This window comes from Cataglyphis hispanica, chromosome 1, assembly GCF_021464435.1.
Source record: "Cataglyphis hispanica isolate Lineage 1 chromosome 1, ULB_Chis1_1.0, whole genome shotgun sequence".
NCBI lineage: Eukaryota > Metazoa > Arthropoda > Insecta > Hymenoptera > Formicidae > Cataglyphis > Cataglyphis hispanica.
The window spans coordinates 18,809,162-18,828,235 of NC_065954.1; the positions used below are offsets into that span (position 1 = coordinate 18,809,162).

The 19,074-nt window shown below is 29.5% G+C and overlaps 1 protein-coding gene across 2 annotated transcripts in view; it reads left to right on the forward strand.

The window, feature by feature from the left end:
- Positions 1-18,600, forward strand: part of LOC126852196 (uncharacterized) — a 67,772-nt gene extending 49,172 nt beyond the window's left edge. Inside the window, exons 2-4 of one of the 2 annotated variants that reach the window (XM_050596734.1) lie at positions 14,785-16,705; positions 18,002-18,285; positions 18,533-18,600. In XM_050596734.1, coding sequence (XP_050452691.1) covers positions 14,862-16,705; positions 18,002-18,242 — 2,085 coding nt within the window. In that variant the 5' untranslated portion in view covers positions 14,785-14,861 and the 3' untranslated portion in view covers positions 18,243-18,285; positions 18,533-18,600. Of the gene's footprint in view, positions 1-14,784; positions 16,706-18,001 lie in introns of both variants that reach the window. The other variant, XM_050596724.1, reaches the window with a different exon arrangement.
- The last annotated feature ends 474 nt before the right edge of the window (positions 18,601-19,074 follow it).

The window sequence follows — 19,074 nt, forward strand, 5'->3', positions numbered from 1 at the left end:
CTCACTCTAATTAGATTAAAGTCAGCCGCATACACACGCGCGATTTAATTTGTTTTCCAATTCGCAATTTGACGAAAATTAGGCGCACCATTTCGCGCCGCGTGACGAATAAATTTAAGGTAGCCGTTGCAATTCAGTGTTGAACATTAATCCGTACGTAAAATGACTCCCTGTATGCATTGTTTGTCCGCATCCAAATCAGACTAATATATATACACACTAATTTAATAATAAGAAAATTTAAAATTAATTACAACGATCTCAATGCAGTGATTAAGCTGCATTTTTAAAAAAATGCGACAGAGAAAAGAAATTATAGAAATTAAAGAAATTATATACAATCCCTTCCTCTTGGAATAATAATCTAACTTTTTAAAATGTATACCTTAAGATTTTTATATACCTATTTTTCTGCAAAGTAATGATATTACATTTCTCGAAATTAATGATGTTGTATTTTCCGAACACATTACATTTTCCGCTTACATTTTCTTAAGTTAAAGAAACAAGATATTTAACTTTCTAACTACATTCCAACTATGATATTCAAAATTTTGCGACTCAGAGGGATTTGCATAGATTTTGCGTCAGTTATAAAACACTGCATTTCTCAGATGCATGTTCGCTTCAGACTAAGTTCAGTTTGATGAACGGCCTCATTCTGAAAGACGACAATACAATGTCTATAAAACATCTCTCTTACACAGCGGTACATTTTGAAACAAAAGATATTTATTTAGTAATTATATGTTATTTATATAAATTATTTGTAAAACGTTCCAAAACTTTTTAATTATCTCATTTTAATAACCAAAGATTTTTTTTATTAATCTAAATCAATTTTTTTTTTAAATGGAATATTTTGACTAATTAAAAAATCTATATAGTTACTTATACGAAATGGATCAAATATATCAACAAGTTCATAAAATTGCTTGATATAATTCAAAGAAAAAAAAAACAATATAAAGTTTAAATGTTATAACTTTTTTTATTATTACGAGAATATGTAGATAATATATTTTTAAAATAATGTTCTTAAATAATATTAAAAATTTCCGAAACATATATATTTAACATCTTTATCGTTAAAGCGAATTATTGTATATCCACGTGATCCATGTGATTTTTTCAGCTACCTACATTAATATTAAAAAAAATATCCTTTATTATATACACTCAAAAAAGTGAAAATATAAAATTGCCAAGCAGATCGTATGCAAGAACACTTTTATTGGGTTGTATCATATTGAAGATATAGATCGTGTTCCACAGCTTATATTTTACTCTATTTATAAGCTGTTATCTAAAAATATAAGTTGAATCTAAAATGTTATTGTTAAAGCAGCCAATACGATGACAATACCACCTGCTATTATGAAAGTTTTTAATATCCTTGTTCGGATTGTAATCTGTTTGATCTTAACGAATATTTTATTGCTTGCGAGTTTTATCACGAAAATTAAAATGCGTCCAGTAGCAAGATACTCTCTTTTAATCTAAAATATTTCATTGATTTATTAGATATGACATTTATTTTTTATTACCACTAAAAGTGTATATAAAAATATTTATATTTTTTTTATTGAATATTAATGTTAATCTTCTCATAAAAATTTCTTAACAAATTAGAAAAAGATATAATTAGTGTAGAAAAACACTTACAAAATAATTATATAATTGTGTAAAACACGTACATTACATTAAGTATATTAAACAACGACTCTGAAAGTAATATCACAAACAATTAAACTACAAATCCCGCTAATGTTAAAAAAATAAATAGTGTGACTTCAGATTTTTAATAATACATGCACCAATAAGCAAATGATCCATTTTCCTCAAATTAGGGCATTCGTAACATTTCCTTGGCCGCGAGTCGTGTCGCGACCTTCCTTGAACTATTTTCTTATGTTTTTATCGTGCATTTTCTTACTAGAAATGAGATATTTGTAAAACATATTCCTTTCTTTGCTTTTTCTTTGTCCTATTTTAATTTAATTAATCAAATCTCTTTGAAAGCATTATTTGATAAAAAAATCGTCTTTTAAATAAAAATTCTAATTTAATTTTGATTTATAAAATTCGAAAATTAATAGTAGTACATTTTTAAATTACATAATAATAACTTTCTAATTTACGCAAGAGTTTTCGATAGATCGCGATGAATCGTTTTTGAGATTGTATATGGCGTAATGCATTTCTCGATACATGTTAAAAAATCGTGTGTAAAACTAGAGTATATGAACAATTAATATCGTACTTTAGTAAAAGATATAATATAGAATCCGTATGGATTATCTAATACAAGTATATATTATACTTCCAATGATTAAAATTAATAACAGCAATAAATATCACAATTTATGCGAATTAGAGTTGGATATTTCTTTTAATAAAAACAATATAGAACATTTACATTGACGTTATAGAACATTTACTTCAATTTGTTTACGTGTGTGTGAAATACGCTATTATATTATTTATTGTTTCCAATATCTAAAGTTTCATCTGAATAGCGTTGATTTTCTGTTAACAATTTTGCCAATTTATATCAGAGATAACTTGTAAATTTAACGAATCAAATTTTATTTATTATATAAAAATATTTTGTTTGCATGCAAATGTATTTTAAATTCTTTTTATGTCCATAACAATGTTACAAATTGGCAAATTTGCCGCCTTCGTGCAATTTTAAAAAGTTTCGAGATTTTAATTAAATTGATACTTGTCGTTTTTTGTTTTGCTTCAACACTATTCATTTACTTTTCCGAGGATTTTCTGTGAAATTTCTTTCTTTCATTAATTTTTTGGAATTTACGAGTGAATAACGCGCGTGTTTATACACACACACACACACACACACACATATAATATTGTGGAATTAATCTTCGTAGATACGTGTATCAAGTGATCTAGTCTAGGTATCGCATCGGTGCTTTCTTTGGTAAAACATTATCGACGTTTTGCCTCCGGTAGCATTCCAGGTCAGACGATTCGGAGCCAAGATTCTACCGCAGAGCTTCTTCTCTCATTGCTAATCTGAAATGGGATCCCATTAGAGAAGGATTTAGAATGCGGATTTAGAAGTCATGAAAATCATATCTTTTTCTTTGACAGATTGTTAATTGCGAGTTGTAAATAGTACAAATTTATTTCTCCAACTTTTACTTGCAAACTGCTGCCTTGAATGACGCAAAACATGTATTTTTAACATCGTATAAATTCAGCCCTTTCGGAACTTGTTCTTCATTTCCATTTGAAAATTTTAATGTCAAACTTTATTTCCTTTTAATTCACGCGAAACGAAAGAGAAAATTCGTACAGAAAAAATGTTAGCGGAACAGAACAAATATTATCTCTTTTTTTCTCCTTCTCTTTCTCTTCTCTTTCTATTATATTAATTTTTAATTATCATATTTTTTAAACAGGAACATATATTCTTAAAATTATATTTTCTTTCTGTAGCCGCAAACTTTTTTGTAGAGAAAATATAATGTATGAAACATCCGCAATTTTATCATGAATATTTATCATTTATAAATATATAAAAATTAATACGTATACATTTTTTAAATTCGATTTTTCGTTAAAATTATGGAATATTTAAGGCTGGTACTTATTTGTGTATGTAAGTTTGTTATATGATATATATCGCGCACTCTTTCTAATGATGTTCTAATGATGTTCCATGTTTTAAAAAAAATTAAATTCTACAAAAGAAATTTAAAAACAATATAGGAAATTTTGAAAAAAATATGTTCTAGATAAAAGTAATATTTCCATTGCACAGTCTTGCCTTTTCTAAATTCGTCACTAACATTAAAGCGATTGCAGTTTGTGTAGACGATGGCACCGCGTCATATGAAAAGAACATTACGAAAAATAATACAAAACTCCCGGCGCGGCGTCGCCGTCAAGTTTTCTTTGGTGACGGAATAAATCCTTGTGAAATATGCAAGCGGCGTGTACCGCCCCCGACATTCGGCACAAAAATGACATGCGATAATTACACAAAGATATACCGCGTGCTCTCTTGCAGTTAACAAAATCATATAAACTGTAAAGTTTCACATTGCACCGCGCTTTGGATAAAAAAACTTTTTGTCAGTTAATCTTTATGAAAGTTGCGAAAAAAATTTAGTTTCACAAACAGATCTGTTTCTATAAAATTCTGTTCTATAAATAAAATTCACATATTTAAAATAATTTTTATGTTAAATATGATATAAAAATTTAACACCTCTTTTTTGAAAATTAGGCAAAAATTAAAATAATAAGGCTAAAAATTAAAATAAGGCAGACAAAGAAAGAAAAATAAAGAAAAATATTTATATTTTATAGATTTATGAAGTCAATAAAATATTTTTTTAGTCTATAATATTTCAATCATCCAATTTGCGCGTAATGCGAATTTATACGGATCTTAAATTTGCGTCTATTTCAAAAATCTACTAAAATTAATTTTTATGAAAGATTAACCTTCTCTCAGAGTTAATGGAACGTAATCGGTGAACCAAAGTAGCTTTTTACGGTGATGAAACCGGGAATCGATCGTTCGAAACAACAGCCATGAAAAGCTCGAGAAATAAATCGCGGAATAACAATGTTCGTCGAGCGAGGAATTGTGTGATCGGATTCGTAGAGTTTTTTTTTTCTTTTTCTTTCTTTTTCTTTCTTTTGTTTTACATGAATGTCGATGCACAGAGAAGATTAATTATTGTTTGGTGTAGCGGATGACCTACCCTTTGTCTGACTCGCACTTTCACGTTAAAAGAAATCTTCATTGTGGTGCATCACCGACTTATACGCTGCTCTCCGTTATTACAGCAAAATTATTAAAGTTGCCTCGAAAAAACCCATTTGAAAATTCAGCAGAGGATTTGCAATTTGAAAGAGGCTTCAGTAGGTTATCATGTGAGAGAAGCAGCACGCTCTTTGACATTTCCAATTAGTCACAAAGGATTATTATTTGTGATTTTTTTTTTTTAAGAGAAGAGTCACTTTCTTATAAAAGTGGAAATTATTTGACATTGTTATTACAAAAAGATAAATTTTTTTTTGTTTCACGATTGAGGTAATTAAAAATGAATAAATGAAAAAAGAATCGAGATTAAAAATAACAAATAATTATAATAAAGACAGGAAAGAGAAACGTGAAAAAAATTATAAAATTTTTATTTCTTAGAGACAAATCTCTCTTTCTTATCACGCGATATATTTTACGTTCATTGCGTTGCGAAATATTATAACATATTAATATCATGTATAAAAATATATAATTTTGTTTACATTTTTGTCACTATTGACAAAAAAAAAAAACGTTTTGGTAAATCCAATCTCATGTTTAGCTGATCATTAGTACAATAGTTAATCGAGATCTTATGGATAAAATTGCTTTGTAGGATCTCTCAAAGGTCAACAAAGAGGGAGATAACGGAACTTTTAATGATGGTTTCATGTTGGTCAAGCTTAATTCGAACACGTGGCAATTGCGAATGAAAATTGCCGCACTGTAAAACCTGAAAGAACAAATTGCATCTAAAACCACTTCAGAAATTTCGTCGACCTTTTTTTGTTATCAGATATTATACGAAATATCACAGATTTATCATAAAATATATTGCAAAAAATAGTTAATATATAAATTTATATATAAATTTAATATAAATATTATATAGATATTATATAAAAATTATATAAATCTATTTTTTAATATATTTAAAGCACATACAACATAGAATAACTTTTACAATTTTACTAAAGAGATATTGCTTAGAACTCTAAAATTTTATAGCTTATTTTCAAGAACCATTTGTTTTAATAATCGATACACGGTGAATTTTTTTTTTTAAATTAGGTACACAGTTTGCCTTCTCGATTTTCCGCGTCTTCCGCTAGTTGCATGCAAATGCAGTTAAAAGCGCTCTAACGTATTAATTCGTCGACAAAAATTTCTTCGTCAGCGCAATATCTAGCTTTTTCAACCCTCGGATATTACACAGCGTATTTGCCATAAAAAATAATTGAATCGTAAAAAAAAACGTGTAATGTTGTAAATTTGACGTTATAGAAGGTAATAAAATTTTTACAGACATTTTTTTATTCTTAAAATTCTAAATGTAACTCGTCTATTTTCAAAGAATACTAGTCATTTATTCAATAGTCGATGCAGCGAGTTTTTTTGCCGAAATCTTTATATAATTTATATATAATTTATTTTTCTTTCCATTTTCTCGTGTCAGTTGCATGCAAATATCATTTACAGCAACGGCGTCACAAAATTGATGATAGTGTTATCATCAATTTTTTATCATCATGTTTTTTCCATATTGCGATAATATTCGGCGCGAATGTGATACATTCGTTTAATATGTGATGATCGAAAATGTAGAGAAGCCAAAATTTATTTCAACAATGACGACAAAGGGCGGTCAGTGTTTGTTAGATACTTCATTATTTCCAAGTTATAGAAGTAGCAAAAATAAATAAGTTGGAAGTCTATAAATTTGGTCAACTATCTTGCAAACGCGTAAAAGTCCACGTCGTTATTTATGGTCGCTACGCACTGTGAATTTTATACCTCCATACTTGTTATAATGCTCAATTCATATATCGCGCGACGATAAAAAAAATAATTGAAGCAATTATGGCAATATAATTTAACACAAGTTTTAATTCATATTTATTGATAAAGTTGAATTATAATTATGATTAAAAATTGTTATATACTTAGAAATCCTTAGCTCTCAGTAATTCTTTAAATCATTTAAGATACAAACTATAGATTTGAAAGTTATAAGAAATAATTTCTCAAAAATTTGATTTAGGAAAAATATATATTAGCTCAAATTTTGACCAAAAGTTCAGTCATTTAACAAAATTTTGCGAGAATAAAGAAATATTATATATAATTTAATTGGAAAATTTATTTCATATATTAATTAATATATTAGAATTTAAATCTTCTCTCATCTTCATAAATAGAAATTATTTATATATTATTGATTGTAATTTATTTAAAGATTTTCGAAAAATAATAGGGTTTTTTACAGCTTAGTTATAAAAAATTTTTTCTAATGTAACAACTTTTTTAATATGTTCGAAACTACAAATTGATGGATATTCCTGGTACCGGTGTGTAAATTTAGCAAATGTCACGAATCGCGTTAGTGATTTATTTTTTTCGTCATATCCATGATCTCTACTCCGATTTATTCTCGTTTATTGGCCGCTACCCAGTTCATTTTTCTGTTCCCGACGCGCTTTTAACAAGCGCGAAGCGAAAAGAATATACAGTAAATTGGTGGCATTTCATGGCTCTCGTATCTCTATAATGGCATCCAAGAAAATAAATCTGAATTTAGAAAGTATCTGCGATAAATATAATCTCATATTAAGTAGAAAGCAAATGGCCGACAATATCGTTATCGTTGCTCTCCAGCTGAATTCGCGTTCGACAGAAAATAGCACTCACCGTATTTCCTGAATTTTTCAGAACGTAAATTTTCATAAATTTTCTTTTTACTATCTCATTTATGTTTTCTCGTGCACAATCTCTGTTAGAAGTTAATTTCTATAAAAAATTTTTATTTTAAAAAATTACTTATTTTTTTATGCAAAAAATCTCTAAAATTTTAATTATTTATTTTATTATATAAGACAAAATCTTATAAAATCAATTTTTTTTTTCTGTCCATGAAGTTTTGTAATCAAGATATTCTCATGCGTAGATATTAGTATTTAATGTTCGAACTTTTATTTCACTTTCACGTACGATGTGCGCAAACGGCAATTTTACAGTAATGGTAAGTACTTCCCAAAGGAAATCGCACGCGCTATTCTCTTTTTTTATCCCGGGAAAGTTCTCTGCGAGATACGAATAATAAAGACAATCCGGAAACTAATTCTCGAGGAAATTTTGAAGTTTTGATAAATTTGCGCAAGATGTACATTGAATAATCATTTTTTAATTTAAATTTGCTTTCTATTGTGGATATTCACTTTAGCGTTTTTAGTGACAAATGAAATTCACGCACACTAGTTAAGAAATGTATATTGTATAACATAAATGTACATACATAATAATAATAAATGTGAATGTAATTTACGAATATAAATACGTAAATAAAAAGCTGTCTTTCTTACTCTTGATCTAGAATTCACCCCGAATAGACGTAAATATATTGGTGTCAATCAAATTTTCTTTGTGTCAATTAGTTTTTAATTTTTCTGCTTCTTTTTGAAGATTTATCCTATTGTTTAATTTTATCTTCTTTGATAGATTGTATTCGGTTAACGTTCTCAATCTCTCGTAAGATAGCGGTACGGAATATCTCTCTTTGTGTCATGACACGAGATCGCGAGAAATTTGTCTTTCATTTGCGTATACTTGAAACTGACCAGAACTTGACCTGATCGCTTGAAAGGGCAACCTGCACGAGAGAATTCTTAAGAGAAGTGTTTTACCTCGAGAAGAGAACGACGACGTCAGGTCAGCGCTCACTTGACATACTTATCATATCAGCTGTTTACCGAGCCACAAAATCGTACGCAATTTACGTTGATCGTAATCCAGATTCCTGCAGCAAAATTTGAATATATATTTTATATTAAATATTGAAAAATTGGAAGATGACTGTGTTATAGAGAAAAGTTCAATCTAGCTAAATTTTGAAACATTAAGTTTTATTTTATTTATATCTTTATTTTTATTCTTCTTTTTTAAATATATTCTAGTACAATTTCGTGCAAATCTTAGTTGTCAATGTTATATTCATTCTTTTTCTTCTATTTTTCTATCAAGTTATAAAACTTGTCGCGGTTGTGCCGAAGTAGATTACGGGAAATCTATTTTACGCCATGTCAGAGGGTTTCACGCTTATCCTCGCATGCAAATGTATGCGTCTGCATGAAAGTTTTTTCATGATAAGCAACATTCTTCAGGCATTCTTTCATCCCTGTCTATACTGTCAAGGTGATAAAGTTGTGTCAACAGTTGGATGAGCGATTGAAAAAGAAGGTCGTACAATTGATGAAACAACGCGGATTATTGTATCGCGATAAAAAGTTTGAAAATTTATATTCTTCTGTGACTTGTTAATCTCTACTATTGTTTGTGAACGGCTGAAGGCTTCATTTTTCTTGTAAAGCGTCTTATTAGAATTGTTATCTCATGATAACGCATGCTGCGAGCTTCATCTCACGATGATATATAATTCCGATAAAATTACTTTAATTTATTTTTAATTTAATAATTAATTAGATGTTTAATAATATAAATATTTTATACTTATAATAATATAAATATTTTATATTTATATAATATAGTATTAAAAATAATTGTGAAAAAAGCGCGGCTTATAATAAAAATTTCTCTAAGATAGAATTGTTAATAAAATTATTTGTGCAATCTATATGAATGAAAAATCGTTGTGTATAGTACGTCACTTTGAAGTCATATCAGCCTTTAGATTGTCAAGACAATTAAATATCGCCGCGAGCTAAAAGCTTTTCTATTTTAAAAGCGCAGTTCTCTTTATAAGCTTGTGAACATGACTGATCTGGCAGAGAAATAGCTTTCAATTTTATGTTTCGAAAGGTTAATAATTTACCCACGCATTTTTTTTACTCACACATACATGTACGCATATTTTATATGATAAAGTTATATTATTTTATATCGAACATAAATATTATATTCACAAACCTGAAAATTAATAAATTTAAATTTAATCCTTATATTACTTGAATTAGTCGGAATTTTGCGTATGAATGATCAACATCTTCAATGTGGCATCGCTGTTCAAATTCGCGGTCAAAAGGATCAAGTCAAAGAGAACGTAATATCAGATTATAATTAAAAAATATATTAAAGCACTGCGAGAATTCGTATGTATCCTATTAAAACCCTTTGACAGAAAGCGTTAAAATTTGGAGAAGCGACGCAGTCCTTTTTTCAGCTTTCAATTTAATTTTCGTCAAATTTTGTTAGAATCGATCAATTAATTTTTTCATGCTAACTCTTTATAACATTATTGCCGTCGTTATCGAATCATAAATTTATTATTATATATATTTAGAAAAATATTATTTAGAAAAATTTACATATTGTGAGTCCTGAATTTTGTTATAAGTAAACTCGAATATTTAAGAAAATATTTTTTTTTTGCATTTTTTAAATATTTATTTTATTAATTTATTATTAACATTTTATTAATTTAATTTATTAATTTATTATCGATTGTTACACATATATTATACATATATTGAACAAAATTTCTTTTTCTGTCTCTCTCTCTCTTTCTCTCTCTTTATCTACCTGCTAATTTTAAGTACCATCATTAACTTCAAAAATTAAGAATTGTTTTTAGCAGAATATATTTTGAAGTCTTTAGATAGACACAATAACAAAACCTTACCGTTACAGATAATTTCAAAGTTCTTCTATAGTGTTATATAAAAGTGTTTCTCTGCCAAGGAAAATTAAAGGAGATATTCTGGTTTGCTTGATAACATTGCGACCCTTATACTTCTATACAAACAAATTAAATTATAACATTTATCGTTAATTTAAATATTAAAATAAATAATATGCTTATTACAAAAAGAATACAAAACAAATTATAAGCTCGATTGTGTGTTTATAAAAATAATAAAAATTGCAAGGTGATAATTGTTTGTATCGTAGGGTCAGAGAATTACAGTTATATTAATTTCTGACTTTTGCGAAGCAATGAACTGTGATATAGAACACGAACATTTACTCGCGCTAATGACGGTGACAATTGCATGGTCGTACAATCGCACAGCCTTTTACGATGAACAAGCCGGTTAGTCTTTTCCATGGAGAAAGCAAACGTACCGCAAAAAAAGATGAGGTGGTTATGAACGCAGCTTTTACGTGGACTAAACAATGGAAGCGCACTCGCGCGAAAACTCGAAGAAAACGAGAGAACAAGTTTTTTTTTCAAAGTATAATCTTTGTCTACACCGTTTTATCATACCTATTCCTATTTATCTTTAACTTACTTTTATTCTTATCTATTTCTGCTCTAAATGACGCCCTCAATACGATTTTTTTTTATTATTATATCCAGTCGATGGGACTGATTCTGATTAATTGTTACTAATATAATTAAAATTTAAAATAAAAAATTTAAAATATTATATGAGGATTCTATAATATATTGTATCTCTTTTTTGTTAATGAAAAAATACGTATTTTATTTTGTCATAGATTACAATGTATTCAAAATCGAAGGCATACACTTGTGTTACTTTCTTTGTCAGACAAAGACATGATGAATTGAGATTACTGGATACATCGGAATTTTATATGCAATTTTATACCTCTGGGATTGTTATCAGATTCATTTTTAGCCAGCTTGATCGATCGATTGATTTTGTTAAAAGCTCTCGTAGCGACACATTGTTTCATCGGAATATCGCGAGACTCCTCGCTGGCATGGACAGTATCGTTGACATTCAAACGCGATCTCATACATATTGCATAGAATGTAAAACGATTTGCAGGAACAATGACGTCAGTGTCGTACACTGAGAAAGGGTTGGAAGGAGGGATGAGATCGAATCTTGTTTGTCATTGCATTACAAGTTGAACGTGTATGACACAGACAGAATTAACACTTTAAACTCTATTTTCCTCTGGGATGAAAGGCGCTTCTTTCTGATTGGAAACTTTGGATCAGCATGTTCTCGATATTTTTTGTTCAAGAAAACCAGCGGTTTTACTGTAATATATATTCAAACGGATTCGATTTTATATGACGCATTCTCTCCCACAAAACATTTGACCTTAATCTGTAATCTTTATGTGCCATACATCAATTTTTTTGATCTTTTTACAATGTTACCACTTTATATAGATACTCATATCTGTTAGATTAATAAGTTTTATCACACCTCTATTGAAAGACCGTCTCTTTAATAAGTTTTTTATTTTAACTATATTATTTATTTTCTTCGAGAAATAAAAAAATACGTTTAACATTCTTTAACTTTAGAAAATATTTTTGATTTTAAATTAAAGGGATATTTATGCAGATCCACTACTGTACCTTTTTTCAGTTCTCGATTCTTGGCCAACGTTGAAAAATTTACACTAAAAGAGATTAGCATTAAAAGCGGTGGATTAGTTGAGATTAATTATCGTGCAGTGAGACAAATAATCTGGCAAGCAACGATCCGTGAGAGAGGTCTTTAATTGGCGCCGTTGTCATCTATAAATAAACACAATAACGGGCATAATAACAGTATAACGACCCTTGTACAAGTACTCGGATTAAGCGTGGGCGTCCATCAGACGTTCTTCGGCAATCGATGCCTAGGGAGCGTCAAGATGACTGATTTTCTTTACATGTACGAGAATACCATATTGTTGTCTTTGTCGAGTTAAGCTTAAAGCTCGATCGTAATAAATAATGTTTATTTATGTTTTGCTAACAATTTCGCGAAATTTTATCAAAGTTAAGTCAATAAAATCTGCAGCATCATTCAAATTACTTACAGTTTGCATACAAAAGTAGTGTCTATTATTTTGTAGAAAATTTTGTAGAAAAGTTGCCAAGAAAATTTGCATGTTTATCGAGTGATCGAAATATGTCAAAAAAATTAATCTCATTCGGAAGTACTTTTGCGGATCGATAGCAAGGTCGTGATTTATGCTCTCATTTTGCTCTCTAATTTTGCGTCGTCGTTTTGATCGGCATTATAGCTAGCCAAGGATTCTTCGTCGATTTATCGCTCGATTTTTATCACTATAACGAGACCGTGTGCTATTGTTACAGCGACTCATAAAAAATTTATATGCGAAAGTAACGCAAAAGTGCAAAATGCAAAAATAAAATAAAAAAAGGCTCTCAAAAAAAATTGCTCCATAAAATTGCTTCATAAAATTTATTATATAATTATAATTAATAATTTGGAATTATTATAATAACTAATATTACTTTAGATTATAGCCATGTATCTTTTATTTATTAATTGGTGCATAAAATATTTTTGTTATATATATATATATAATCAGCTGTCGCTTTTGTTCTTTTTCTATGAATCTTAGAATTCTTGCAGTCTTATGTCTTCTCTGTTCTATTATGATGATATATCTATGAATAACAATGGAAGCACATGCATCTGATTACCGAGAAGTCATTTGCCTGAAAATTAGTACGTAAATACGAATCGTGTAACCGGAATCGGAACGGATCGGAATCGAGTAAATTGATGAGCAAAGCGGGATTAAGTATTTTACGGAAAAACAGATGTTTCTGATTAGCATGAATAATTATTATCTCCCGACGCTATAATTAGTTACATAGTTGACAAACATCCAAGAAACGTTGAAGTCAGAGGGAGAAAAATATTATTGAATATTCTTTCTATTTGGTATCTTATAATAAAGAAAGTATAAAAACATTACAAAATACAGAATACGATTAATATGTATTTGCTATAGACAGATTGTAAAAATAAAATTCTCAAAGCAAAATATTATATATAAAAATAAAATATTTTATTTCTTTGAAAGACAGTGTGTTTTGTAAGCGAGAAATTCTACGACAAACTTTTATTATAGATAAAATTTACAATTTTACGATTATTTTAATCAAATGTAAGCATGCATGGATACTTTGCTGAAAATTAAATTTAAATATTACTTACTTTTGTGAATAAAGTTTATTATTTCGCTATGCTAGAATTTGTCAATAAATAAGAATAGATATTCTTCGAGTTAAAATTCTGTAATATTTTATCGTTCTCTTCTGAAAGAGAATGATAAAAGTGTTAGAAGAAAAAAATCAATGTCGGGAGAGCAGGATGAATGTACATAGATTGCATATTATTTAGAATTAAAATTATCAGATATCTTAGTCGAACGAAAATAGAACGTTTATAAAACGTTTTCTCTTATCGAAGAAGACAAGTTATATTCGTAAAAACATCTTCGAAAAATATTTCTGTTGGATTATTGTGGATCTCTGGCAGTGAATTGACACTCTGGGACGCAATCTGAATTTTCGATGTGATTTTGTTCTTGATACATTGATCCTGCGGAAGAGGAGAATGTTGGGACGAAGGCGATAAACTTCGAGAATATTTGCTTTGAAGCTTTGAATACTGAGAGGGTTATTGAGGGATGACATGAATACCAAGAATATTAAAAAAAACTAAGAAAGTTTATATGATTTTAATAGATATGTATTTTTGATAATTTTTAACATATTTAATATTTTTATAAATTTTATTTTATTATATAAAATAATTCACAATATACAGATTATGTAACATAAATTAAAATATATAATATAATATAATATAATATAATATATAATACATGTCGAATGCAATGAGATAGAGATTAATACAGGTTGATTTCATAAATATTAAAAATAAAATCAAATAATTACGAATCGTATTTAATATTTAATATTTATAAAATTATATAATTTATCTTTGTTGTTTTACGCTGTTTTATGATTAAATTTGCAATATTATAAGATAGATTTATATTAAAAAAGAAGTCATATTTTTTTTTTAGGTGATCAAATAATAATTTTTATTTTTTTTCTGAAATATAATATAATAAAAAAAAAATTTATAATTATGAATATTTTTTATGGAAAAAATTGTGTGGAAAAAAATTAACCGTTCTTAATTATGAATACGTGTTTATGATATTAGTCGAAATATTAGTTGCATGTTCTTGCTGGTTAACATATAAAATTACAACAAAATTTTCTTCTTTTCTGTTTCTCTTCATAGTTCTGCATCGGTAATCGATAAATCGAGAATATTTCACTGATCCCAGGTGTAGAAACTATATTTTTAATCGTCGGGATATGGCGGCTTTTAACGGAGTTCGTGTGCTACCAGATATACCAACGAACGTACCGAGCATGGAGACCTTAATCCAAGAGTTCGAGACAGGCCTTAAATCGTCCAATCGCCAGGACAGCGTTTTAAAATCGTCGACTTCAAACGGCGGCAGCTTCGTTAAGAAGATTGTCGAAGCTTACGAGTCGAGTATTAGAGCATCTATTGAAAATGTTGAAGAGGAACACACCAGCAAAAGATCCGGTCTTTTCAACACCATCCGAAACCAGAAAAATGTAGAAAAGACCGATTCAAGTCCCTTGACATACGGCGAACTCAGCAATAGTCTTAAAAATACATCCGAGACTTTTGTTTCTTCCGTCGTCAAGAAGCACGATCCCGAGGACGATTTTGTGATGCCTAATCGATGCCGACATTCAAAGAGCGACAAAAAGACAGACATTTTGAAGACGTGGTCGGATATCTCTTCCAAGATAAATAAATATAGTTTTATGAGAGAATTGACGAATAGTCGACCCAATTCCTCGAAAAAAAGCAAAACTAAAACTCTGAAGAGGAAAGGTCAAATATTCTGTAGCCCCTCGGAAAGTGAAGGAAAATATAAATCGAAAAATAATATGCCTCTAATCTGCTCGAGTCCTTTAGAGGATGTTGACGACAAAGATATGGACTATGACGAGGATCCTCTTGATAATATCTTGACAAATTCTCATGACTCGAGTAACAATAGCAATGATAGTTACAAAAATTTGCAAGTCGACTTGTACCATTTTGAAAGCGAAGATCGCAAATTTGAATTATCCTCAACCTCATCGCAATCGTTGAATTCCTCCTCGAGATCATTGTGCGATGACACGTCGAGTACAAAGAGTTATAATGACAATTTGATGTTAGAGTCATCCTTCCAAGACATTACCGTTGTACCTGATGTTTTAAATGATTACAAGAATCTTCAGGACATGGAACAGATATTAAAACTCTCCTCCAATTTCAATGGGGAATCGCCGCGAGTGATCGGCGTTTCGCTGAAGCGGCCGATCGAGATCGACAACGATATCTCCGTGACATGGATACCGGTGCTGGACGAGAAGCTGCCGCAAAAGAAGTCATTGAAGAAAATACTATCAATGTTTAATCGAGCTAAGCTATCGTTAAATCACAGGAAGATCAGCAAGAAATCGAAGGAGAAGCAATCGAAGAAACAACATATTTTTGACTCGGGATTTATCGAACAATGTCCGTCAGCGTCATCTCCCTCTTCCCAACAATCCTGGCATTCTGATACCGATCACGTCGGCGACGAGCCATCGACGCCGCTGACCTTCGGGACATTTGGGCGCGTCAGTGAGCATTGCACTGGGAGAACGGACAAGAATCGCATGATGTTGACCGAAATACTTCATGCTCCGCAGCTCGCGAGTGATTTTGTGTCTTCCGATCCGAATTCCTGGATATCCTCGCGGATTTCAACTTCCTTGGGCAAAGAGCCAGGGCATCAGGACGTTGAATCCTCGTCGAGAAACATGAGCACTACGAGTTTTTCGAAGTCGAGGGTTTTCTGCAAATACCCGTCGCTTCCTAAGCACCCCCATTTGAACCGCAGTAGCATTCCTAAGCATCCTTTTGTTGCGCAGACGAAAATGGATCAAATAGAGGAGGAGGAAGCGGTGACAGAGAAAACCATGCAGTGTGACGAAAAGGTCGAACAGAAACCTGAAGTGCTTGAATTAACAATGAGATCTTCGAGTTCGTCGCCTATACCCGTGCCTCAATCTACATCAAACACCTCGCATTTCAGAATGCCCAAATGCACGGATTCATCTACAAATAGCAATTATGATCTGCCAAAGTAATTATATAATAATAATAATTAATAATATAATAATAACATATATTAATAATAAAATATATATTAATAATAACATATATATTTACTGTAATAATATATTATAAAATTTAATATTATAAGTATATAATAGAATATATTATATATTATGTAAAAAAATTAATAAAGAGCTATTTTCTTTCTTCTATAGAAAAGATAATTTTCAAGGCTGCAACTTTATTGCATAATCGGATTGAGATCAATAAAAAAGCGCTATAAAGTTTGAAGTTTCTAATTTCGGAATCTTTTCGACAAAATCAATTTTTTTCTTATTTATTACAAAATTACATTCTAAAAAAGCGACATCCGTTGATTGAATTTTTTAAAAGTTTGTCAAAGAGGGCCGAACGAAAAAAAGATATAGCACAATTTCGTTAACTGAATTTTGAAAAAGCAGAATCTTATCTTTAGTCTGCTTTTTTAATTAAATGTCTTATGATTTTTTTCGCCGAGTTATTTACTAAAGTAAAATTAATCTATTGACTTTGAGCGTTCATAATTAGTGAAAAAATTACAATGATTATTAAAAAAGCAATTTAAAGAGAAAAATCGACACTTTAAAATGCACTAATTGCTTTTTCAATCAACACCATTGTTGAAGTATAATCGTTACTTTAAAATCAAAATAAAAATTGCACTTTTACTCTTTTTTATTTAAATCAATGCAAATTAATAGAAACACGCTAACATTTTTATAAATACTGCAATATTTACAAAGTATTATTATTCATATATCAATTACTCGTGCAAAAGGTCAAAGCAATTTTGAAAAATTCAAAAAATTTGTTCAATTGGCGGACGTCGCTTTTTCGTAATATAATTTTGTAACAAATAAAAAAAATTGAACTCCAAAAGATTCTGAAACTAAAAAATCAAGCTTTGTAACGCTTTTTTATTGATCTCAATCTGATTATGTGCGACAAGGCGACTTGAAAATTGCCTTTTCTGTAGAAGGAAGAAAGTGGCCTTTTAATTCTTTTGCGTAATGTATATATATTATAGAATATATAATAAAATTATGCTATAATATAGGACAAAAAAGATAAAATTTAATTTTCATTTTTTCTCTTTTTATTCTTTTTATTCTTTTACTCTTTTTATTCTTTGCTACAGACAGTGTAAAGATGACATATATAAGTAATAGACTATAAATATAAATAAAATAATAAAAATTGTTTTTAAATAATACTAACCATTGCATGCTTTTGCAGCACAATCGATTACTTTAAAATTAGATAAATGCATGCATCTGCATTATAGTTGGCGCAGGTCAACATCAGCGCTCGACGAGGTCGTTCTTCGTCGGCAAGCATCTATCTATGATGTTCCCAGACGTTCCTGGTTGTCCAGCCTTACAATGGATCCCTCATCGCCCATTAATAATCTATATGAGGAGATCGTGCCTTGCGAACCTCGTTTTGCTACCGTGAGCCCGAAGAACTTTAGATTTTTTATATCTCAGGAGAAATCACGAGCGATCGAAAAGAGTTTTGACAATTAAAAGAGGCTCGGAGGCATCTTCTCTCGAAAAAATTTTCGACAAGGTTATATGATTAATTAGCCCGTACTTAATTTAAACATAATTTATTTTCTTTAAATCTATCTTAATGAATAATTTTTCTTAATGTAACATTTTATTTGATAAATGTATTTAAGTTATACGAAAGAATGCTATGAATTATTTGTCAAATTATGATCAAATTTTTCATAATCACATAGCAACGTTGTTTATTAAAAATTAACTTATAATTATTTACGGTAGCTCATAATTAAAATTATTTTTCTATTTAGGTTTATGAAGATTAATTGCACGGTAATGTCAGATGAATGACGAGAACGATTTCAATTTATGCATGCTTTACAGCGTTCATTGTTTGCGTTGTGTGAAATAGTCGAAAAATTATTAATACACGGATTTATCGCGTTAATTTACGGGCGTGTTGATATTAATTGACATCGCAAATTCCCGAGCACTGTTCTAGAATTATTCTTGTCTCACAATTAGTAGGATTCTAATACAACACTTCGATTAACGATCGATTTTGCTTAATGATCTAATACGATTTCTATGATAATATTCAGCGAAGTTGAATCCTGGATTTTCAGGAAACTTGTGTTTCCGACAATCATTGTATTTTAAAACTCGGATTTCAATGACTAGACTATCATTGCGCGACTAAAACGTAATTAAGAGAATGTATCATTTATAAGAATGGATTTCGGAAAATTAAAAATTTTACTCGCATGCGTCGTTTCGTTTGTTTCTTTTAAAAATATCACGCAAACAAAAGAGAGATGAAACGTGATAATGTTAATTGCAATTTTATTTCTGC